The sequence below is a fragment of the Microtus ochrogaster genome, chromosome 21 (genome assembly GCF_000317375.1).
Source record: "Microtus ochrogaster isolate Prairie Vole_2 chromosome 21, MicOch1.0, whole genome shotgun sequence".
Classification (NCBI taxonomy): Eukaryota; Metazoa; Chordata; class Mammalia; order Rodentia; family Cricetidae; genus Microtus; species Microtus ochrogaster.
This window is the reverse complement of record NC_022022.1, coordinates 29938040-29963771: the sequence shown is the minus strand read 5'-3', so window position 1 is coordinate 29963771 and position 25732 is coordinate 29938040. Positions and strand designations below refer to the sequence as shown.

The 25732-nt window shown below is 40.3% G+C and overlaps 1 protein-coding gene and 1 long non-coding RNA gene across 6 annotated transcripts in view; one reads left to right on the top strand and one right to left on the bottom strand.

Moving 5' to 3' along the window:
• Positions 1-25732, bottom strand: part of Ube2d3 (ubiquitin conjugating enzyme E2 D3) — a 40273-nt gene that overhangs the window by 13285 nt on the left and 1256 nt on the right. The window contains exons 1-2 of one of the 4 annotated variants that reach the window (XM_013350026.2): positions 13198-13324; positions 11763-11917 (exon numbers count right to left, since the gene is read on the bottom strand). In XM_013350026.2, coding sequence (XP_013205480.1) covers positions 11763-11786 — 24 coding nt within the window. In that variant the 5' untranslated portion in view covers positions 11787-11917; positions 13198-13324. Of the gene's footprint in view, positions 1-11762; positions 11918-12670; positions 12797-12849; positions 13095-13197; positions 13325-25732 lie in introns of those variants that run through there. The other 3 variants (XM_005357321.3, XM_005357322.3, XM_026784028.1) reach the window with 3 other exon arrangements.
• On the top strand, positions 13377-18344 carry LOC101997458. 2 transcript variants are annotated; one of them, XR_001229142.2, is made up of 4 exons: positions 13377-13797; positions 14636-14733; positions 15280-15467; positions 17607-18344. It is a non-coding gene; the product is annotated as an uncharacterized LOC101997458 (long non-coding RNA). The 2 variants fall into 2 exon arrangements; XR_003377849.1 differs by lacking the exon at positions 17607-18344 and having other exon boundaries at positions 15280-15591.

The following is a 25732-nucleotide window of genomic DNA, read 5'->3' as shown; positions in this document are numbered from 1 at the left end:
CTCGAACTCACAGAGATCCGCCTGCCTCTGCCTCCCGAGTGCTGGGATTAAAGGCGTGCGCCACCACCGCCCGGCCTATATCCAATTTCTTACATAAACAAACTATATGATTACCACAGAAGAGTAACACACTATCTAGAATACACACGTCATTCTATTCAGTGTTCTAGAAATCCAGAGCGCTTTTAGCTTATATTACTGAATAACTACTCATTTTGTATATTTTGGATATAAAATGTAATGTATATGATGTATAAAAATTAAAGAGTCCAAGATCTCAAGTATGGCTACTATACCATGTGCTATATTAAGTCAAACACTTTACGCATACAGCCATACACCATTGTTTTGAGACAGGGGTCTCTCATCATGAGTCCTGGCTGGCTTGAAGCTCTTTGGCCTCAAACTCAAGATTTACCCTACCCTCCCTTACTTCCCAAGTGCCGGGATTAAAGGTTGTGTGCCCTCACTCCCAGCCATATGCGCGTGCGCGCACTCACACACACACTCCTTTATTGAAAGTAACTACACAACTCGAACTCATTTATGTCATGGACCATTAAAAAGAAACCTAAGTTTCAGTGAATTAAAATTTCTAAAATGACCACTGGGGATTGTTTGCCTATTTGAGTCCCATGGCTCCCAGTTTAGACCTCCTTCCACTCAACTATTAACTGCAATAAATATGCCAGAATCAACAGGCACAGTGGTGCACACCTTTAATCCTAGAACTCAGGAGGCAGAAGTAGGCAGATCTCAAGAGTTTGAGGCTAACCTGGGATACACACACAAGACTGCCATACAAAACACAATAAATGCCAGAATGGGTATAAAGGAACTTTATTTACATACTTAAGCAGATGCGGCCTTGATTTATTAAAAAGCAAATTCAGGGAAAAGAATTCTCTTTTACATACAATTAACTCTCATTTCGTGGTTTTCTTTTTCAAAAAAAAAATACATATATATATTTATTTATTATGTATACAATATTCTGTCTGCACATAAGCATGCAGGTCAGAAGAGGGCACCAGACTTCACTATAGACGGTTGTGAGCCACCATGTGGTTGCTGGGAATTGAACTCAGGACCTTTGGAAGAGCAGGCAATGCCCTTAACCGCTGAGCCAATATATAAGGCTTAATGACATAAGTCGATGAGAGTCTTACCAACCAACTCTTACAACTTATATGAATAGATTAACACGTGCTGTTTCTGATGCCTAAATGGTATGTACCAACTAGGTATGCTATCGCAATGGTCTCTGAACAAATAGTAATGTGATATGTAAACCAGTGAGTGGGTTAAGTGAGTTAAGGCTTAAGAGTCAAAGCTCTCGGACAACAATTTCACCTCTTTATGAAAAACTAATGAATGGTTCATATGTTATACATATCAGCAAAATGAGAACTTCAAATATAGTTCAATGCCATATTATTATTAGAGGTAATGAAAAGTTTTCCCTCTCTCTAGCAGTCCTGGAGACAGAACCCACTACTACCTTACACACCGAAGGCAAGCTCTTTAGCACTTTACCATGCGTTATATTTCCATTCCAAACACAGCTTTTCTGAGATCATTCAGACTTTACTTCTGTGCATTTACAGTCTGTGCCTACATGAGCTTAGGTATACTCCATCTAGATGTCCACAAAAGTCACACCTGTATCTGATTCCCTGGACTGCAGTTATATGCTGCTGTGAGTCACCTAACATAAGGGATAGAAAAGAACGCAGATCCTTAACAGCTAAACCATCTCTAGCCCCCAACAATATTCTTTTAAATGAAGCACACATTTAAACTGTTGTGGCATATTCTAGCAAAAATGTAAAAGGGCTGGAAAAAAATGGCTCAGCAGTTAGGAGCACTAGATATTCTTGTAAGTTCAGTTCTAGCACCTGACGGCACCTATATACATGGTGTTCACAGATGCACACATGTACAATTTTTTTTTAAATATTTATTTATTATATATACAATATTCTGTCTGTGTGTATGCCTGCAGGCCAGCAGAGGGCACCAGACCCCATTACAGATGGTTGTGAGCCACCATGTGGTTGTTGGGAATTGAACTCAGGACCTTTGGAAGAGCAGGCAATGCTCTTAACCACTGAGCCATCTCTCCAGCCCACATGTACAATTCTTAAAAAACAATATTTGTCAAAATTTGCAATTAAAAAAACATACACTGAGCAATGCAGCATAAAACATGCCTTCTCTATCCTAATCCTGGGTAAAATACAAAACATTCCACCAAAACATCACAACTAATATTTTTTTGCTTATACATAAGCTCTTGAAACACTGAGGCAATAAATAAAGTGACAAAGTTCCATTCTGACATGGACTTGAGCCCTCTAATTGTTTTTGTTTAGAGACCACTGGAAATCTTTAAAGGTCACTTAATTAGCGCAGAAAAACAGTCAGTTTGGTATAAAATGAAATCATTATGTGCATGTACTCTCATAGGCATGCAGGACCTAGATTCCATGTGGATGCTGGAAGGCATGAGCAATAAGTGCTGTTTTAAATAAAATTTTAAAAAATAATGTCACTAAAAGGTCTCCAATTTTCTTTTTAATAAATGTTTCTAAAAAAAATAATACTAAGCAACAGTTGGGTATAGTAGCAGACACCTGTAATCTCAGTATGAAGTTTGAAGCAAGAATATCACTGAAGTTGAAAGCAAGCACAACACTGTCAAGAATGGGTGCATAATTCTTAGTGGATAATTCAACAATCTTTGTGGACTGACTCAATGTGTGAAGTAAAGATAATGCTAAAAAAGATTTCTGATCAGAAATAAAGCGTGAAATCAATTAAGTAAACTGGTTAACATCTAAGTGAATCAAGCAGGCAGATGGATCCTACTCAGTTCAGTTAATCAGGATATGAAAAAAAAAATCTAGGTTGGGTAGGAGAGCCTAGAAACAAATTATCAAATACCTAGACATTAGAATTGGTTTTGTATACTCTGATAAAATCCTAAGAATGTACTCTGAAATAATTCAACATTAAGAAGAGATCGGTACACTCAAATTGACTAAGAACGTCAAGTAAACACTGGACTATTACTTACCAATTAAGTAAAACCTAACCACAATAAATACTGCAAGAAAGTGAAATAACCACTTGCTCAGGAATAACCAGTCTAAGATTTAACTATACTAAAAAGTCAATTTGACAAAATAGTCCTGATACACAGGGCCAGCTGCTTATATAATTACCGAAGACCAAAAGATGAACCAACTGGTCTACAATCTTAAATCAATCCTTTATATGCTTTGCCATTAGTACATACCATTCTATTTTCAACATCATTCTATGGGATAAAATTCACCCTAAACATTTAAACCTCTGATCAGTTTTGCTGAAACATTGTACCAAGAAAATTACATAAAAAAAAAAAAATCTATGGGCTGGAGAGGTGGTCCAGGAGTTCCCACTACCAGGCAGCTCACAACTACTTCACTAACTCCAGATACAGATACTCCCAATGTTCCTTTCTAACCTTGGAAGGCACACACATACGCACAACCGGAAAACTCACCGGATAATCATACTAAAATAACAAGTTAATTACCTCAGGCAAGTCAATTATTTTATAGGAACGTTTGAAACAAGTGTCTCAGATTTCACACATATAAAATTCTGAAACAACTGCATATACAGAAGATATCGGGCTTAAGTCTAAGCATAGAATTCAGTTACAGTTTATATATAACAGCTATGCCAAGGGCATCTTACTTTTAGTGAAACCTGCTACAAAATGTTGGGTGCACAACCTTCCACTTAAAGCCTCAAGGTGCTCCTGAAAGTTTTGAATTTTTAGTTGAGCCTCTCTTTTCAAATACTCAATCCTTCTCTCTCTCTCCCCATGGTGTTTTTTTCTTTTTTGAGACAGGGTATAGACCAAGCTGGCCTCAAACTCAAGAGATCCACCTGCCTCTGCCTTCCGAGTCTGGAAAATAGTTCAATCCATCAACTGCCTGAGTCATAAGCATGAGAGGACCTGAATTAACACCCCTGGAATCCAGGCTTGGTAGTAACCCTAGCTTTAAGACAGGACAAATTATTTCCAGACCAATGAGGTCAAAGTTCTACCGAAGACCTGTCTTAAAAGTCAAGAGAATACCTGATGTTGGCCTCTGATCTCTATCAGGCACCTATCTACATGTAAACTCACAAACAAAAAAATTTTTCAATGATGATTGGCCTAAACAAAACATCTACCCAATAGCCTTAAAATTTCATTTATTATAAATAAAGATGATCAGAAAACTGTAAAGCTGAAGTAGACTACATCAAGGCACTATCTGAGTGACAAAAGAAAACTAGTTTTCTACACGCTATTTGTGAGTCAGTAAGCTTTTAAAAGCTAGCATTACCAGCCAGACAGTGGTGGCGTACATCTTTAATTCCAGCATTTGGAAGGCAGAGCCAAGTAAATCTGAGTTTGAGGCCAGTCTGGTCTACAGAATGAATTACAGGGACAGCCAGGGCTACACAGAGAAACCCTGTCTTGAAAAACCAACAAGAAAAAAACCTAGCATTACCAATTCTTTAGAACAAAGGCAAAGGCATCACTTCAGAAGTTTCAGCTTTTTATTTCCTTTCTTGCTACTCAAATAATTTTCTTCTTTCCCCTTTAAGTAATTTCTATGTGTCTATTTGCCAAATTTCCACAACCAAGACAACTCTACAGAAACAATCAAAGATGTAAAGTCAGTAACTTCATACACCAACATTACAGGCAACACAAATTGAGGTCAACAGTTTTAATAACAAAGGAAAGCAGTAGCATGGCTCTAATTCTAACATTTGGGAGGTGAAGACTGGAGGATTACATTCATTCTGGGATACATGTCTCAAAAATAAACAGGAGATAATGCTATTCTAATCTTGCCACTTGAGTTTTATGTAATGCGCACCAGTGATAGTCAAGTAGTGCTTTTAAGTCTTCACGACAGGTTCACAGGATGAGCAGATCAGAACGAACCACACCAGGCGCAAAACCAGAGCTGACTGCAAGTTACCAAACATGTTAGATCTCAAAATACTAAGTAAAATAAGATATGAACATTTCTAAAAAACCAACAAAAGTAGGCACAAGACAAAAAAAAATTTAATCTTCAACTGAAAGGTATTCAAATGCTCTATACATCTTGAAAAGGGAATCGTTATGTTTGCCTGGACCTAAAATAGAGGCATTTGAGTTTTATAGTAGGCAATGATGGATGATTAAACAATCCTTCAAACAAACAAAAAATCAGGTACCAGAGAGGAAAACCCAGGTAAGGACACAGTCTATGAAGTTTCCTAGAAAACCAAGCACTAATATAGCTTGATATAACAAAGGATAAGTTAAAGAGTTGATCAGGCTTGATCTTTAAGAACTTCAAAAGTTTTGTCAAAATGCATTTCCAAAAGTAACGAGATACTGGAGTTTTAAAACACAATAAACTAAGTTTAGATCTGTTGAAATACACTGAAGTACGATATTAGAAGTGATACTCTAAATCACATATATTAGTTTGACCCACAAACTGGTATTTTTTTTAAACTATATAGATCAAACAAAACACAGACAACAACGCTCATAAAATCAGTTCCCCTGAAGCTATTTGCTGTTAGTCTATATCACACCAGACTCTGGATTTACTGAGTGCAGTGCTTGGTACCTGTAGGTCTAAAGACAGCATTGGATCCCCTGGAACTCGAATAAAAAAAGGTCGAGAGCCACTACATGGACACTAGGAGCTGGGAATAGACATGCCACCTTTCTGATCCTAACCTATATGGTCTTTAAATGAAAACTAATTGAAACAATGGTTTGTTTCATGGTAAGGGGAATATTTAGGTTGTTCTTGGCCAATTATTATGTAGACTAATGAAATCAGAAGACAGCTGTTGTAGAGTTTGGCAGATATTAGGAGTTGCCAAAGGTTCCACACCTCTTAAAGGAGTAAAAGACCAAATAAGAACACAAAATATCAGTAAGAATCAACCTATTTAGAAAAAAATTTTTCCTGACCTGCTTTTCTTGAAACGTGGCACACATATGGGTTAACAGAAGAGCTAACTAAATCCATTTCCTACTTGTAAGCTATTTTTCTTTAAAAATCTGAAAGACCCAAGAAGTCAAAGAGGCCACTCTATCCTTTTCCAATCAAGAAAAGATCCTAAAAGCTCTTACATGGTCTAACTCACCTCATTAGGTTAAAATCTCACATAAGGACTGCAATAAACACTATATACCTGAATATTTCCTGAAGACTTTGTAAACAGCATAGAAAAATTGTTATTTGTATACTAAACAAAACTCTAACAACCAGTGGCTACATTACTAAGAATAGCAACCGGTATGACCATTACATTTTTAAAAGATTATTTTTATTTTATGATTGTTTGCCTGAACGCACATGCATGTATTTGTCCAAGGACACCAAAAGGGAGCCTGGATGCCCTGGAACTGGAACCAAAGACAGTTATGAGCTGCCATATGGGTGCTGGGAACTGAAGCCTCATCTTCTGCACAGTAGCCAGTGTTCCTAACTGTTGAGTTATTTCTCCAGGCTCCAAGTTTTTATTCTGATTAACATTTCTCTGAGATATTGCTAGAAGAAAGCCCATACAGTTTAAGAGGACCCTTACTTCAACAATTATGGGATAGAGCATCTCTTGACAGTTCACTATTGAAAATATGAAATGGCCTACAGGAAGATCTACATCTAAACACAATATTGTATGTTGTTCTGTTTTTTGCATGTTTGTTACTCTATTTTAGCTGGTAATGGGCGATGCCCGTAGTAAAGTAAGCAAAGACTACAATTATAGCTGGCCAATGTATTAAAAACAAAGAACTAAAGAAAAAGTGCTGGAATAAACATGAAAGGATCTGTGCACTGAGAGCTAAGTGGAGTATAAGGATTGTGAATAAAGCTGTACAACTCCATCAGCTAAGCTTTCATGCCTCTATCAGTTTACCTCAGACCCTAAATACAGCACATTACTACTATACCACCATGTTCCAGTATCAGCTGTCCCTATCTGACACTATCTTGTATTTCTGTACATCAAAGGTAAAACAGATTTCCTATCAGAATCTTTACTATTTTAAAAGTTAATTTCCTGTATTTTACTTGGGAGTTCACTTTTCCAGAATTAAATCTGACTTGACTTTCAAAGAAATCAAAATAGCCCTTACTGCACACGTATTCTCAATTAAAATAACTTTTGAGATGATTTAAGGCAGGAAGCAGGAACAGAAAAACCTCCAAAGTGTTTTGAGATTAAAAATCTTACCCCAAAAGCCAGGCAGTGGTGATGCATTATCTTTAATCCCAGCAGAGGCAGGGGGATCTCAGTGAGTTCAAGGCCAGCTTGATCTACAAATATTCCAGGCCAGGTAAGAGAAACCCTGTCTCGAAAAACCAAATCTTACCCCAGCTGCCCATTACAACTACTACAACTTGAATTTCTTATTTAACAAAAAAGTCAAAGAAACAAGGTTCTCAGAAATTTATGGTTACTAGAATTATTTCCAGAAGATACTTGACAAAAGATTATGATCTGAACAAACTTCACAGAACTGCAGACATAATCAAAAAGAATCATCATTAGCTACCAGGCGGGAGGATGAAGTTTGAGTGACCCCAGAAAACACCAAACTCCATTTCAAAGGCCAAAACCCAAAGCACCACAACTAAACCCACCCCCTCCCCCTTTAACAACTCCATTTTTAACCTTTCCTAAGGAAACCTAGTTTCCTCCTTTATCCTAAGGACTACAAGTTAAGGGCTCTGTACACTATGCTGCTTACATCACTATCAAGGCATTAGCTTCCTGTTTAGTTCTAATTATAGGTGACACAACTATGCTTGTTTATTAGACAAGGTCCTAAGAATGGCTTGAGTGAATAATACTACAATTTTCTTTAGTCGGGTCACTCTTAAAGGTAATCACTTAAGATTCTTCAAAGCCAGGCCCAGTGACATGCAAATTCAGTCCTACTAAGTTTCTATCTCAGAAAGAGAAAATTGTTTGTAAGCAGTATTGGAAAAGACCAAAAGAAAGCCTTAATCCATGAAAGCAAATCAGGTACTTCATATATGAAAAAAAACTCAGCAGCAATTCAGTGGTAGTAAATACTGATGGGTTAGGATCCATGTGAATAAGCATTTCCACCCTCAAACATCCAACCAAAAAATACTAAACCACAAATGAGAGAATCCAAATTTAAATAGGACAAAATCTGCCATAAAGCTATCTGAAAGGTCCCTAAAGGATTAAAAAAAAAAATCAATGTCTAAACAAGGTGTAAAAATGTAAACTTTCCCCCTTCCTTGCCTGATGATGTTAGTTTGTATTAAGACAAACTGACTTGACTATTAAGAGGCACTTGAACCTAGGAAGCAACATGTAAAAATTTGACAATGCAGTTACACAAGTAGCTTTCTCTAGTGTTGTGAAGAATATTCAACTTAACCTTTATGTGCTAACAGAATTTAACACAGCAGGTAAGCATCAGATGAAGGATAAGCCTCGAGGACCAATTAATTAAGCCCCCCCCCAACACACACCACCAAACAGGACAAACCTATCTGCCTACAAAGCTTGAACCACTACTTTGTGTACTTTAAGAGAATCCCAGAACTTAATACGCAGCAGTTTCTAGCCCAGAACAAAATTACCTAAGAATTAAATACACTCTTAATTTACAAGCTAGTTATAACATAAAAATCAAACTAAATCCTCATTATTTATATATGAGGTAGAAAACAAAAAGTCGTATTCATTTAGTAGGAACTGAAATGGTACAAAAGACAACCTATCTTATTAGAAACCCATTACTCACTAGTTGTGTGACTGAACAAATCAAAAGTCAACTTCCATGCGGTTACCTCATCCATAAAATGGAGTAGGTCACATGGCAATTTTCAGGCCTACTACACAAGAGCTACGCTAGGTCTTAACTAGCACAAGAGAATGGTATAAAAATGCAGGGGTTACCAGAACCATCTAGATTGCCTGGGTTCTAGTCCCAACTCTGCTACATCATCAACACCTGGATGAGGTTTTGTTTTTTAAATTTAACAGTGACTTAATTCTTCACAGTGAAGAAAGATGTCAACTGTATCTACTTTTCCACATTTGCTGTAAGAAAATTACTTAGAAAATACTGTTTAAAAGTTGTGAAGCATTGCAAATACTTTAAAACAAAAGCATTGAAAATACTTTTATTTAAATCAAAAACATTTTTGGCTTGGTTTCTCAATGTTCCCCAAATATGTAACAGCCACTTTTCTTTGGAGCAGTAAAATTTCTTAAAACTCCCAAAACAGATTTGAATTCAGCTTTTAAAATGCCTGTTTAGTAACAGGATCATACTACAATTTGGTCCAAACAACGACTACAGCATAAGGTTATTTGGGCTAAGAAAAAACAGTCAAAAATACTAAGAAAAATTACTGTTAAAATAAAAAAAAAAAACAAACAAACAAAAAAAAAACCAACAACTTATTCCAGTTTATCTCTAAAGCTCACAGTGGTATAAGAATTTTAATAAAATACCAAGAACTACAGTCATACTAATACTTGCTAGGGGTAATCATAAGAATAAATTCAAAACAGGGAACAATACGAAAAGAAAAAAAGACAATGGCTAATTGGGCCCTTATTTTGACAGAAATGATGCCCCCGCCCCACCCAAAGAAAAAAACATCCTCTTTCTGAACTTTCAAAAACTATGCTTGCATCTGGGTGCCATTTTAAGAGAAGTCTCACGATTCTGACTATATATATATATACAGGGTAAATTCGAAATGCCCTACAAGTTGAATCAGTCATGTGGCATATAAATATTTCTCTAAAGTAGAAAGCTTACATATCAAGTATCAACACACAATTCTTCAAACCATCTGTTCTCTGTCATCTCTAACTAGACAAACTCCTTATACAGATTAGACTCATGGATAAACTTGCTCGATTCTATCGCTAAGCATTTTACTACAAATGTTCACATTTAACCATTATTGCCTCTCTAGAGCTTTTAAGTCATTAAAATGGTGGCAGAGCAGCCGAGAATCACCTGTAAAAGAAAAAAAATCAGTAAGACCTTCCCTTCAAGTAATTTTTACATTCATAAACAGCTATAGATCTGAATTATTTCCACTAGTACTGAAAGTTATAGTCTCTGTATATGTATGCAGGAAAGAACAATGCATCTCTAATGGGAGATTCACCCTCAAAATGGTCACAGTTAAGTGATTATTCTAAAATTATCTATTCAAAAGTCTTGAATCCTAAGGTTTTGCTTTTCTCCTTTGCTTATCAACAACAATACAACAGTCCAGTTAGTTTTGCGTAAAACTACAATGATTACACACTGACATCAAGAATTCAGATTTCAGCATCGGTATATTCAGGTAAGATTCTAACTTTCATGGAACTCCAGCCTTGCCAATTAAACCTAGCAAGCTAAACACAGTAAATAACTGTAAATAAGTAGCACCAGACAGCTCCCCACAGCCAATCCATTTCCTGGCCTTTCCTTCACAGACTCTCAAAGCTATGCTAAGAGCCAGTTTCTAACACCGAACCTTCCTATTTTGTCTTTTCTACTAAGACTGCCTTTATGACATTTTTTCCAAGTTAGCTGTAAAACACTCCACCCTCTCGATTGTGCAAGAACCACGTACACCACACACACATAAATTAAGAGAAATTCAGTCTGAGAGTGTGAATTTAGGTTTTAAGTCTTGGAAGCAGAGGGTCTCTGAACTCTCTACAACCAGATAAAAAACGGTTAACGCTTAGCAGAGAATATTACTTCGTATATTAGAAAAGGAGATGCCAGAAAGAACCCGAACCAGTTAAAGCAGCCGCCATCTTAAAATGCGGGATAGAAGTTAAGAGGAAGAAAACAAGACGAAACCATCCGAAGAGGTAGTTCTGCTCAGACAACTAGTTCTGAAAAATCTTAAGTTTCTTTTTAACTTAAATAGACAAATTATCAAATTAACTGAACTGCTGAAACAAGCCTCCTTAAGAAAGGTTCTAAACAAAACAGTTCGTTCACTGTCAACCCCCACACCACAGGGATCTCTTGAAGGCATTTACATCAGTTCCCGGTACCTCAGATAAATAGCTTCGGGTGACCACACAACACAGGAAGTGGCAACAGTGCCAGTCCACCTCCTCCCAACCCCACTTGGTCTTGTGTAACTGCCCAGATTGGGTTAAGCTTCTGGGCAGACTTCGTCACTACCTTTTAGTAAACCGAGGTATGTTTATAATATCCTGACCCTCAGCAAAGTTCGCAACAAAACGTTTTCTTTTCATCTGTTTCGATCCTTTCTTCCTAGAAGGCCCATAGGCATAGCACGGCTAAAGTAAGTTTTGAAGAACCAAGATTAGGAAGCCGTACTATGACATTTGCCCCAGGGCTCTACACAAGTCCACTTCCCAAACCGGACTAACTTCGTGAAGCAGAAAACCGGCGTGCCTAAACGCTACGCTCTCACCAGAATTTGCAGATTCTAGCGAAACAAACTCAGCCTTTAACATTTCGCTTGCTCAAAGCGTTCAGCTCCCCCAAATGAAAGCTCATTTCAGAAAGTGCACACGCGTTCTGCTAAGGCAAGAGGCAGCCCAAGAACGGGCATTTTCAGAACTGTATCCCACCCGCACACTTTTCTCAGGGTTCGAGCCTTCCTTCCTTCCCAGGCCCCGGTTCGGACCACATAGTTCCAACAACTTACCTTATTAATCCGTTTCAGCGCCATAGTCTGTGCTCTTCGCCGGGCTCCTCACTCTCCCGATGTGAACTCAAAGGTCCGGCCAAAACTCCTGATTATCCCGGCGGCGAGGAAGGTCTGTCTCCTCTTCTCACACCGGCTCTGCCAGACACAGGCGCCTTTTGCAAAAACGGAGGAGATCAGAAACTTGCCAAGGCCTCGGAGAAACCCTGCCGATGCCAGATCCCTGAAAACCGTCGCGGTCCGGGGAGGGTGGGGTAGCAAAGCCACCAACTACTTCGATCCGTGGCTCGCCCAGCGAGGGCGAGGGTGACGGGAAGAGCCGAGAGGAGGTTACAAGTTTAATTTCCCGGCCTCTCGAAAGGGAAAAGCCCCGGGTGGGAGAGGAAGAGGCGGAGGAGAAAGGGGTGGGTGCGGGGCAGGGTCCAGAGCCGGGCAGAGGAGGAGTCCGGGCCTAGTCGGCGCTAGGCCGGCGTCAGTAGGGCAAAGAAAGGCAAGGGGGAGGGGAGCGGGAGGCTCCGGCCCCCTTTCGGTTTCTGCTCCAAAGGTCGGCGGGCCTGCACAGGACAACGGAGCTCCTGGGTGCTGCCGTCCCCACAGCCGGGGCTGTTCCGTGTCGCCCCTGACACCACCTTACTCTCCGCCTTACGGCGCGCTCCTACGTGCGCGCGCCCAGCCACCACCTCCTCCTCCACCACGCGCCCGGCGGCCACCAAGCTCCAGCCCCGGCGCGAGCACGCGCCCATGTCCGCCCCCCCCATCGGGTCCCGGCCTCGCCGGCCTTCCCACCCTACCCCACCCAGCCCCGAGGGCTGCCCACTCGGGCCGCCCACAGCCCGGGGAGCCGCGCCGGCCCCTGCCCTCCGCCCCCCCCCCCCGCCTCGGCCGAGCCATCCACACCCCACGCGTACAGAGGGGCCGGGGCCTCCCTCGAGCTGCGGCCTCGGCCTCCTCCCCGCGCGGCAGCTGGTGCCTCCCCGGCCCTACGGGGCTCACGCGCACGGCACAGCCACAAGATGTCCGCTCTGACGGAACTACTGCCAGCTGCCACGCTCCGCCCCTCCCCCCCGCTGCCCTCCCGCCTATTCACCGCCGCGTATCCGTCTGCCAACGCCGCCGTCGCGAGCGCAGGGCGAGCCGAGGGTTGGAGGGGAGCGGTTTGCCTCCCTCGTCCAGGCCCGAGTGGACGCGCCACCCTCTTGCCGTCTCCCGGTCGGGACAGCACCTTCTTACTAGACCGATCGGAGGTCGGGCCAGGAGGGCGGGGGACGGAGGCGGGTCATGGGCTGGGGGGGGGAGGGTAGACGAGTGGCGGAAACCCTCAGACCCAGAGAAGCATCGAGAACCGGAAGGAGACCTTAGGAGGAAGGTAATGGAAGCGGCAGCTGCGCGGTTGAGGCCCCACGCCCCTCCCTACAGTGGCCCCCGGTTTCCTCACTTGGTATGGAGGCGGAGGATCTCGCGAGAACCTCGTGGCAGGCTCACCGGAGCTCCTGGGCTGCAATGACTTAAGGGCAGTTTTGTGCTCTCTTCCTGCCTGGGGCCCGCCCCCAAACCCGCAAGTTATCGCGAGATGCGCCAGTCCCTCCCCCCCCCAAGTTCTCACTGGGCGGGTCCCTGGCGGAGAGCACCGCCCCTGAGTGCTGATGCTGGTGGGCGGGAGAGGAAATGGAATTCCCCAGGCCGGCCGGCGCGCGCGCAGACGCAGCTCCCCTCGGCGTCCAATCGGGGGTGCGCTGTGGGAGGGGCCGCGGGGTCCCGGTTTCCGGTGGCCCAGGTGATGGAGATTTCTTCCCGCGGTCCTCGGAGGGATTGAGCCGCGGAAGGAGGCTCCCCTGAAATTAGGGACGGTAATTTGAAACAGATCCAGGCTGAGTGCTGATAGCGCCGCCACGTGCGGGACGATGTGCGTGGTAAACCCCGAGGGCCCAATCCGACCAGCGGCCTGCAGGGGTCTGCGTTAGCACAGCCTTAACAATGCGGTTTAATTGTGGTCGGATTGCATTGAGCCTTGGTCCCCGATGTCAGGCTAAATCAGGTGTGGATCAGCGAGAGGAATAGAATCTTCTTTCTCCCGTTGCCGTTTCAGTTTTTGAGCCCCAAAGTGGCAAAATGAGGGAATAAGTCTGGATTAAATTCAGTGGGTGAGATCTCAAAGTGTACCACTGCCCAGTTTTTAATCTGTCGTGTTTAAGGTGTAGAGGGCCGTTTGTCATCTAGTGTATCCTTTAGGTTAAAAACTACGCCTTTAATTTTTTAAAGGCAGAAAGGGTTAACCTACTTTAGGGTTTTCCAGCACCCATGAATAACCCCACAAAGTGGTTAAATCATTCAGGAATACATGGAAATAATTGTAATTCAATTGAATTTTGAAAACCTGTTGCAGACAGTAGTTCCTAATTAAAATGATAAAAAATGACAAAGGCTCTAATGTATAGTCTAAGAATAAGGGTATACATTCTGTACTATACATATACATGTATACACACACTATATATAATATATATTATAGCCAATTAGTGGAATACAGCTGCTTCAAATAGTGTCCATAGGAATCACCTGTAGTGTAGTTTAAAACGCTGGTTTTGATTTAGTAGACCTGAGGAGAAGCCTCGGATTATACATTACAACAAGCTCCCAAGTGATAGAGATTATGTGGACCATTTCTGAGTTATAAAACCCTGAGTACTTACTTCATGCTCTCCTGGCCACCTCTGACACTTCCTCCTCCCTTAAAACAACCCATTGTTCTGTCTTCAGGCTAACCAGTTAAGCAGAAGCAAAGAATTAGGCATTGGGGTGTTGGGAGAAACCCAGATGGGAGTTCTTACTGCTCTTTTCTATTTATGACTCTGGTCTGGTTCCACATCTTACAGGTCTCCTTCACTACTACGTAGATGACGCCTGCCCTTTCTCAGCTGCTGTGTTGTAAATGTCATAATGTGAATGGACACTGACACTGTAGGCTGGACAGGTAACATCAGTGCTTACCTTTTTATGATATCATACAAATAATGGGTTTCCCTGTGACAGTGTCATATATACATACGTCATACTGTGTCCTCATTACCCCCTCCACACCCTGCTCTCCTTATCAACCACAGCTCAGACACTTAACTGGATGAATACATGATGGTGAATGCACAATATATTGAAGTAATAATATGTAGAAAATTATGTACCAGGCACTATTCTTTTTTTTTTTTGGTTTTTCAAGACAGGGTTTCTCTGTGGTTTTTGGAGCCTGTCCTGGAACTAGCTCTGTAGACCAGGCTGGTCTCGAACTCACAGAGATCCGCCTGCCTCTGCCTCCCAGGCACTATTCTTATTTCTACAAATAAGCTCTCTCTTACAAATGAAGAAACTAGGGCACAGGTTGTTGTCATACAAAGGGGACAGACCTATTAAGTTGAATGCAGGTATTTAACTTCAGATTTACTAAATGGAGTTTTATAGTTGTGTTTTAAATTGACAGCTGAATCTATTTTGACTTCTTTTTCCATTTGTTTTGTACTTTTAGAAGCCAGGGTGCAGTGATTAGTGGGAAACACTGGAACCTACAATCAGGAACTCAACATAAAGGGAGGACAATGAAGAAGATTCAAAGAAACCAGTTCCCGTTGCCCTAATCTAACAAGCTTCAACGTAAAAGTACACTGAAACTTCACTGCTATGCAACAAAGCACAGCACAGTGGGACAAATTTGAGGTCAGAGTTCTTGTGTTTAAAAATATGTGGACAGTTCATTAAAGCTGTTGACCTGTCTCAAAATAATGTTTCATATATAAACACACACATATTTATAGATATATATATTAAATTCATACTATAATGACTTTGAAGTACAGTTATCATTTTTAAGAGAAAGCAAGAGCTGGACGGTGGTGGCACATGCCTTTAATCCCAGCACTGGGGAGGCAAAGATAGGAGGATCTCTGTGAGTTCAAGGCCAGCCGTGACAGAGTGAGTTTCAGGACGGACTCTAAGCTACACAGAGAAACTTTGTCATGAAAAACTGAGAGAGAGAGAGAGAGAGAGAGAGAGAGAGAGAGAGAGAGAGAGAGAGAGAGGGAGGAGGAGAGGGAGAGAGGGCGCAAACATGGTATGAGTAAGTTTTATAGACACAGAACAGCTCCGTGGGTGCAGTGTGTGTCCAGCACTACGTTCAGTTCCCTAGCACCTAATAACCGGGTGGCAGCAGCATTCCTGTAACCCCAGCACTTGGGATTAGAGCAGCAGTGGACGTGTTGGAGTTATCAACTTCAAGGTCTGCTTAGGATATGTAAAACTCTTTACTCAAAAGAAATACAAATAAACACAGTAGGATCTAATAGGTTAATAAAGACCCACATTTTGAAAGAGAATGGTATTGCCAGTATTTATGAGAATTGTAATGTGGTGATACATTAATATACATTGAAAAGTAGCTTTGGCTGACACTATGCTGTTTATCTCCTACATCATTAATTGAAGAAATGCAAAATTTTCTTTAGTGAAGATACAATGTCTTATCTGGGTATGGAAGGCCTATAATCCTAATCTTAGGAGATAGAAGCAGAAGGATCAGGAATTTAAGGTCATCCAGAGGCTAGAGTGATAGTCAGAAGTTAAGAGCTTTTGTTGCTCCCCCAGAGGACCAGGTTCACAGTGGCCCACAACCATCCTTAACTCCAGTTCCAGTGGATCTGATGCTTTCTGGCCTCCATGGGCACCAGGCATGCATGTAATAAATACATGGAGGCAAAACACTCACATGCATTAATCTTTTTAAAGTTTGAGGCCAGCATGTATGACATGAAACCCTGTCTAAAATGCACCCCCAGTCAATACATATTTACGCAATAAAATATAAGATTTTATATTTAAAGTTCACTTGCATATCCTGCAAATACATGATTTGTAGCTCAAGTGAAACATGTATTATTGCTTGCATAAAAATCCAATTAAATTTATACTCTCTGGTTTAAAATATCATTCCTTTCTTTTTAATAAAATATCATTCTTACAAAGTTAAATTAATACTGTTTGAGAAAATTGTATTTTGGCAGGGCATGGTGTCACACTCCTGTAATCCCAGCACTGGAGCTAGAGGAAGGAGCGCTCTGGTTGGAGGCCAACCTGGGTTACATAATAACAGGGTTTCAAAACAAAAGCTGTGCTTTCATGTTGAAAACATCATTTAAAAAAAAAAAAAAAAAAAAAAGAAAACATCATTTTAACCTTAAATTGGTAGGGTTTGGACTGTAATGAGCCGTGCACAAATCTTTGAGATTATAAAAAAGAATTAGTGTATTTTTTTTTTTCCTACAAAAAACATATACACACAAATGTTCATAGTAGCTACTAGTCATGCTATTCAAAAACAAGCAACCCAGATTCTTAGCAGTTGATTTGGGTAATGTCTCTATGGTACAGAATTGCACTAAACAACAGAATACTGGCATCTGGCAGCACATGTCTGTAATCCCAGCACTTAAGAAGCAAATCATGAATTAAGGTCAGCCTGGGCTACTGCTGAGTTCTAGGCCAGGCTAAAATGAGATCTGCAGAAACAAGTAGGAAGGAAAATGTTACAAGCCAACTTAAACTATCCTTGAAATAATCCCTGCAAACAAAAAGTAAGCAGAAAAGCTTTTTCTCTTGCTTGGCATGAATTTGTTTTAATGAATTCATGTGTGTAGGTAGACATGCATACTTTTTATATATTTACAAATATTCAGCAATTACTTTACTTACTCTATCACATTATACAATATGGATTAATACCTTATCAGTATTTTAAATCTTGTTAATTTTATATCATAATATTTAAGTTAAAAGTAAACACTTTTCAAAAACCTCTTCTAGGGAAGGGACAGCATCCCAGCTATAAGAAAAGTACTTGTGATGGCTACCTTTGACACGTTATGTGTCAACTTGACTGGGTAGACGGATGCCCAGATGGTTGGTAAACACTATTCCTGGTGAATCCTTAAGAGTGTTCTTGGGAGAGAGTACCCTTTGAATCAGTGGACTGAGACCTAAGAAGACCGCCCTCAATGCAAACAAGTTTTTCAATTCATTGAGATTTTGAATAAAATTTAATTGCAGAAGAAAGGAAACCTGCTTCTTTTTTCTTACATGCATCTTCTCCGGCCCCAGATGGACATCAGTACTTATGGTTTTCTGACCTTTGGATTCACAATGAAGCTTTTATAGCTTCCTCCACTCTACCCTCCAAACCCTCAGACTTGGACTGATTTATCCCACTACCTTTACTTGTTCACCATTATGTAAAAGTAACTTTTGGGACTTAGTGGCCTTCGTGATAGTGTCCGAGCCAATGTCAGTGTTTCTTTGGAAAACTGTAATTAATGCATTCCTCTCTGCTCTTACTTTAGAACACAGAATTCAGTTTAATACTATTATTGTCACTTAGTTTCACAAAACTTAATTAGCTCTTTTGTGTGTTATCTTGAAATAAAGTCACTGTAATGTTCTTATGTTTCAAAGGCATTCTGTCTTTCAACGAAAGTAACTTACAAGTACAGTTTTTAAAAACAATCTCAGGAGCTTGAGAGATGGTTCAGCAATGAAAGAGCACTGGACTCTTCCAGAGGATCTGGTTTCTATCCCCAGCACTCACACTGTGGCTCACAACCACATGTAATTCCAGATGTAACCCAGGTGGTCAGATGTCCTCTTCTGGCCACCACAGGCACCAGAGTACATGCAGTACACAGATACACGTGTAGGGAAAATACCTATACATTCAAAACAAAACAAAACACGAATCCACTTATAATTCAAGACTGACCTCAAACTCATGTAGCCAGGCTGGCCTAAGTTTGATTCTTCTGTGTTAGATTCTGGAGTGCTGAGATCGCAGGGTACGTCATCATAACTAGTTTAGACCAAATTTTAACATAATACAGATTGTTGCTAGAATAATTTGTTTTCTAACCAGGGCAATGTAAATGAGAAAGTGAGGCAGAGCTGGAAAAAGGAAAGCTCGTGGGCAGCAGAAACAACATTGAAAGTCTCAAGATAACCTAGTAAGCTTGGGAAGCAACAAGTACTTTGGCTGCGTATGTGCCCTTATTGTGCACCACTGAAACAAGACTGAAATATGTGACTAAGTCTTGAGATCCTTTTATTCTGAAGTTGATGGAATGGAATAATTTTTTTAACATAAAAAGGCTTAATTGGATTTCATTCAAAAAGAAAAGAATATCTATGCTAGCCATGTGGAGGGTATATCAAAGTGTGATGCAAGTCTTTGAGAAGCCTACACTCATGCTTTCATGTATTTTTTTTTTTTAGTTTGTTTTGGGGGGGGTTTGTTTTTTCGAGACAAGGGCTCTGTGTAACAGTCCTGGCTGTCCTGGAACTTACTTTATAGACCAGGCTGGCCTCGAATTCAGACGTCCACCTGCCTGCTGGGATTAAAGTATCACTGCCCAGCAGGAGTATTTTCTTTTAACCCTTATGTTTACAGGGTTAAATATAGCTCGTATTTGTAAGCCAAATAAGCACTTTTTTTCTTTAATACTTTAACTAAACACTGTCTTGCTTTTTGTCAAGGTTTCATTAAAGCAACAGAAATGAAACTTTGAAAGGTTCTATTATGGGGGAAATTTTTTTTTTAAATTTGTTTATTTATTGAGGATTTCTGCCTCCTCCCCGCCACCACCTCCCATTTCCCTCCCCCTCCCCCGATCAAGTCCCTCTCCCTCATCAGCTTGAAGAGCCATCAGGGTTCTCTGACCTGTGGGAAGTCCAAGGACCGCCCACCTTATGGGGGAAATTTTTGAAAAAAAAAAAAAAAGTACTTCAGAATAAAGGAATTGCCTTTCCCTTATCGCCCCATATATGCCTCAGCTAGATTATTATATTTTAACAGCTTTATAGAAACGTAACTGACACGTACAAATCATTATATGCTTAAGGCACAGAACTTAGTAACTTACATTTTTATATACCAGAGTAGTACCACCAAATAAAGTGTGCATTGATGTGTTACTTTGTGCTTATATATATGTATAAATTATTTCTCATCTCCATTTTCAAAGGAAACCACTGGCCTGTTTTTGTGTGTGTGTGTGTGTGTGTGTGAATTAGTTTGTATTTTCTTTAATATTTATTTTGTGTCTGTGTGAGCATATGTGCCATCGTCAGAGGACAATTTTTGGGAGTTAGTTCTCTTTTTACCATTGCGGGCCCTGAAGATTGAGTTTAGATTATCAGACTTGGTGGCAATCACTTTTACCTGCTGAGTCATCTTGTCAGCTCTACTTTGCATGTTTTTAGAATTCTGAGATACGGTATACCTTTTCTTTTTTCACATAGTATAGTTTTGAGATTTACCTATGACAGCCCTCCAAACTTCACTGACTTAGTGTCTATAAGGAACAACTAAAGCTGCAATTACTGGAGATTTCAACTTCATAAAGCTTTTTGCCACAGAATAGTTTCCCATATTGACTTCTGCTTCTCAATTCAAGGTTCCCTAAGACTGAGAACCTCGGGTCTTACTATTTTTTTTTTCTTTTTTTGTTTTTCGAGACAGGGTTTCTCTGTGGCTTTGGAGCCTGTCCTGGAACGAGCTCTGTAGACCAGGCTGGTCTCGAACTCACAGAGATCCGCCTGCCTCTGCCTCCCGAGTGCTGGGATTAAAGGCGTGCGCCACCATCGCCCAGTGGGTCTTACTATTAAGTAAGAGGAAATGCTAACTCATTTCTAGGAACTCAAGTAAAAACATAAGACTTTTCTTTAATGTAGAACTAGGAAGGATGTTATTCATAAACTTGGGCTGGGTGAAAACAAATTAGGCAAATAAAATATCTCTGTATAGCCAGCATTCTGTACAACCCAAATTCTCTTCATTGAAGGGAAGTTAGAATAAAGTGGCGAAGCCAGGCTGGTAATGCGCAACTGTCTCCCAGCACTCGAGGGCAGAGGAAGCCTGGACTCCGGGAGATCCTGCTTCTAACTGAGGAAGCTAGCCTGGACTCCAGGAGATCCTGCTTCACACTAACATGGCAGAAGGCAAAAGGCACACAAGGAGAGTGTGTTCAAACTCCAAGCCTGCTTCATAATGGATAAAATGCTGCTACCCACTTAGCACTGGCCAGTGGGTGAGACGCTATGGCAGCCAAGACACAATCACATAGACTTAGTGTAAAGATAGACCTAGTGCTAAGGTTGCTCATTCATTATAATTTTTGAAAACACCAAGAGAAACTAACTTTTTAAGGAGGAACAGAAACTATTGTACATTTTGTGTCTAAATGAAAGACACAGACATAAGAAACACATCATGCATGTGACTTTTTAAATTATATATTTCCCAAAGCTAGGAAATCCAAGATCAGTTGGAGACATCTGGGTAAAGACCTTCCTCCTTTTCATAACATGGTGGAAAGACCAGCAAGCACATGTAAGACCAGGAGACAGGCCTAAGGAGGAAAAGCAGACTACAAATTCTCTTAAGAACCAACCAACTCACTCGATGCTATTAATCCATCACTGAAGGCAAAGACCTCATGGCCTAATCACCTTATTAGACCCTGTCTTTCAATGACTGCTGAGCCGGGAATTGTTTTCAACAAAAGAACTTTGGAGGACATATTCTAATATGTAGGCATAGGAAATAAAGCAGGTAACATGCAGGTCAGCAGTGTCTGGCTCTCAGGAGATCCTCCAAGCATAGAAGGCAGGGATGCCAGGGGAGTGTCCCCATGCTGGAGAGACTACTCTTCTGACATACCAGACAAGCGAATGAGGCCATCTTGGGGTCTCAAGCCTAGGCTATCACTGAGTATCACTGGAGAGCCTTAAACAATGACACCCATGTGAGCCCTACCTAAATCCAGACCCAACTTCTGAGATACAAGCACCTAAGGTACTAGTGGTGACAACTAACATGATACACATGAAGAACAGCAGCTAGGGAAGAACCTAGAACATTTTTTCTCAATAACTCATACATGTATACAGGTTGATACATATACCTCCCCAGACCACTCCCAACACTTCCCCTTCTCACCTTCGAGGTCCTTTCCTAGCAGATGTTCAGCGAATCTTACAAAACAGACTTGAGTAAGTAAAGTGTGTGAATTTTTGTTGTTTTTAAGTAAGAGAATATAGATCCTCTTGGAGGTAACATCTTTTTAAGAACTTGAAAATTAAATAATCTCACATTGAAAATATCTAAAAATATATTAATATGCTATTAGCTAACTACCTGCTGGACATTTCTATAATTAAAATTAAACCATTTTATATTCTTTAATCCTAGCCTTGGTCATAAAAAATCATTTTCTATCCTGACTAACCTGTTTAGGGTGAATATCTTTCTCTAGTCACTAAGACTCAATATATTAATCTGTCTTTCATTACTTTTCCTTCATCAATCTCCAGTACACACTGCATTTTAAATTGTATAGCGTATTTTTCATCACTAATGACAATCCATAGGTTAAACAGAAGTGGATAACATTTCATCCAAATATTTTAGGGCCTATGAGGTGACTGGTTGTAAACAAGGAAGCACCATCAGACAGATTAAATGACCTGCCAGGGGTGACAGAAGCAGAGTAATCACCAGTCTTGTGACTCTAACTTCCGCATTCTTTGCATTCTCTATGATGACTCTCATCAACTCATATTCGATCCATTACTGTGGATACCTCTTGGATTTCTATTTCTCCTCCTCTTTCTCAAGTCTATTTTTGCATATAGCAACCATATAAAGTATGGCTTTCATTACAGTGTTGCACAATGAAGTTATCAATGTTGTGTTATTATATAGAAGATAATCAGAGGCCAGCATGGTGTGTAATGTCAGTACTTCCAGCACTCCAGAGGCAGTACTGGCAGTTTGAGACCAACCTGAGTTACCCAGAGTGAGTGAGTGAGTGAGTGTGTGTATAAGAGACAGAGACAAGACAGGATTCTTTAGGTTGTACTTCTGATAGTGAAGAACTAAGTTTTTACATACTTTTGTTGCAAACAAGAAAAGCTAAATCAAAATAAAACAAGCATACCTGTTTTTAAAGGCATTGGGAAGCTGCCAAACTAGTGAAGACTGCAAGAGTTCATTGAAGTAATACAAAGAATTGGAACTATGGCCCAGTAATTGGGGCTTTTTCCAGAAAACCATGTCTCTTCCACAAGCAACTGGAAAACAAAGTAAAGCTTGCCATAATTTCACAGGACTGAATAGAAAGTGGTGTGTATGTGAAATTCAGAGTTCATCAACTTCAAGCTTTCAGTTAATATATGTAGTCTAAGAACCCACATGGTATACAGATCAGAATTTGTAATGCCTGGATCATTTTAGGACCCAGCTAAATTCTGGTGGGCTTAGAGTACTAATGGTCTTAGTCTCGCTTCACACATGGTGGAGAAGAAAAATAATCTGCTTCCTAGATCCCACTTTTCAGCTGATCCTATTGTCTGGATTCTCAGACACAGTTGCTTTTGTTTACTGTACATGCTAGTATTCTCTCACTCTGCCAACAACTAAGTCGGATGAACTTCTTTCCTAAGGCAGGGTGACTGAAACACACGCTGCTGGAAGATCTGAGTCCTAGTCGAGGCCCTTAGGCGATAACTCCACTTCCCACTCTATATATTAGTGGACCTGTAGGCCATGGCCAGAGGATAGAGAGAAATCTTACAAAAAATCTGTTCCAAATACAATGTATTCCCTCAAGCAGCGGCAATCCAAATTCTTTCTCTTAATTGGATCCCTTACTCCTACCAGAAGTCCCTTTCTCTACCCTTAGGCTTTATGTTGTAAAAAGTCCCAACTTGGGGCTGGAGAGATGATTCAACAGATAAAATGCCACCCAAGTACAAAGACCCATGTAAAAAGCCTATTGTGGTATGTGTCTGTAACCCCAGTGCTGAGAGAGTGAGACAGATTTTTAAAGCTCATTGCCCAGTCAGCCTATCCAAATCCATGAGCCCCAGGTTCAGTGAGTGACTCTCTCAAAAATAAAATGAAGAGGATCAGGGGAGATAGCAAAAGTTCTACATGTGATACACACACACACACACACACGGACATGTTTACATAGCACACACACGGAACCCAAAGTTGCCAACAAATAACATCTGTCTCATTCATTGAAACCATGCTTCCTGGGAAGCGTTCCTCCCTTTCATATTTGACCTACTTTCATAGTAACCTCCAAAGTCACAGGAACCTAAAAATTCTACCAGTGAGTTAGATCAAAGAGAATCACCACCAAAATGCACATAGGAACACACTAAAAAAATATGTACAATATTCCTGAAAGCATGCCTTCAACCAAACAGTGGAAACATATTCAATACCCATTAACAGCAAAACGGATAAACTGTGGCATACTGATAGGATAATACATAACAGTGGATGGATGACTCTCACAATGTTAAATAAAGCCAAGCACAAAATATACCATGTACAATTTAATTTACATAAAGGTTCAGTATTAGTAAATACAATATTTTGTTTTAAAACTCAGAATATGTTAACACTGGGGGATAGACATGTAATAATTAAGAGACAGTAATAGTTGTATACATAGTGTATCTAGTTACCTTTTCAATGATGCCACTGGTGCAGAGCAATTTGGCTATTTTTCTATATGTATGCCATGCTTACAGTAAAAGTTTATTTAAAATAAAGTCATAGGGAATGGGGAAATTGTAGATACAAATACTTCTTATCTGCATAGGGATCCTGTAAGTATTTTATACTTACCAAAATCTTAAATAAGTGTATATAGACATATCAAGTATTGACATATTAAGGATTACAATGCTCAGGTAAAAATCAAAACGAAAGCTGGTATGTGCATATAATCCTAGCACTTGAGAAGCAAAGGAAGGAGTGTGATTTTGAAGTTGGCTTGAGCGACATAAAACTCTGTCTCAGGTAGTTTCTTGGTGTTTTTTTGAAGATGACATCTTAGTGTCAAAAAAACCAGAATTGGTTGAGAACGATGTCATAAGGTAGTCAGAGAAACATGTTACTTCTCTTTCGAATGTGGTTTCAGTAGTTGCCTTATGAATACCCAGTGTATTAGAGTTCTCTAGAGGAGCAGATTTGAATGAATCTTCTATCTATCTATCTATCTATCTATCTATCTATCTATCTATCTATCTACTTACCTACCTCTCATCTTTCTATCTAAATATCTTTATCTCTCTAATCAATCATCTATCAATCTATAGGTGACTTCTCAGATTGAATGGCAGGCTGTGGTCTAGCTAATCCAATACTGGCTGTCTATTACTAGAAGGTCCAAGAATCCAGTAGCTGTTCAGTCCACAAAGCTGGATGTCTCAGCTGGAATTCAGTGTACACTGAAATTCCAAAGTAGGCGCTAATGCCAAAGAGAGCGAAAGCAAGCAAGCCAAGAGAGGTGAGCTTCCTTTTTCCATATCCTTTATATAGGCTGCCCAGATTGGAGGTGGATCTTCCCACCTCAAAAGATCTGGATTAAAATTGAGTCTTCCCATTTCAAATAATTCAAGAAAAAAATCCATCATAGGTGTACCCAGCAGAGTTTTGGTTAATTTTAGATATAATCCAATTGACAACCAAGAAATAGCCACCACACCCAAGACAGAAGGATTGTTGAAGTGAAAAACAAAATATTGGAATGTTCCAGTTGTAGTGGTGTATGCAAGGTTCTATTGGACTACCTGAGACTATTTAGAAAAAAGAAATAAAAGGGGCTGGAGAGATGCTCAGAGGTTAAGAGCTCTAGCTGTTCTACAGGGGACCTGAGTTTAATTCCCAGAACCTACATGGTGGTTCACAACAGTCTGTGGTTCCAGTCCAAGGCATCTTCTGGCCTTCATAGTTATCAAGCATGCAGGTGATGCACAGACATACATTCAGGCAAAACACCCACACACTAAAAATATATTTAAAAAGAAAATAAAACAAGATAAAAATTTTGAAGGGAATCTAAGAAAACATCCCCAGTAAGAAT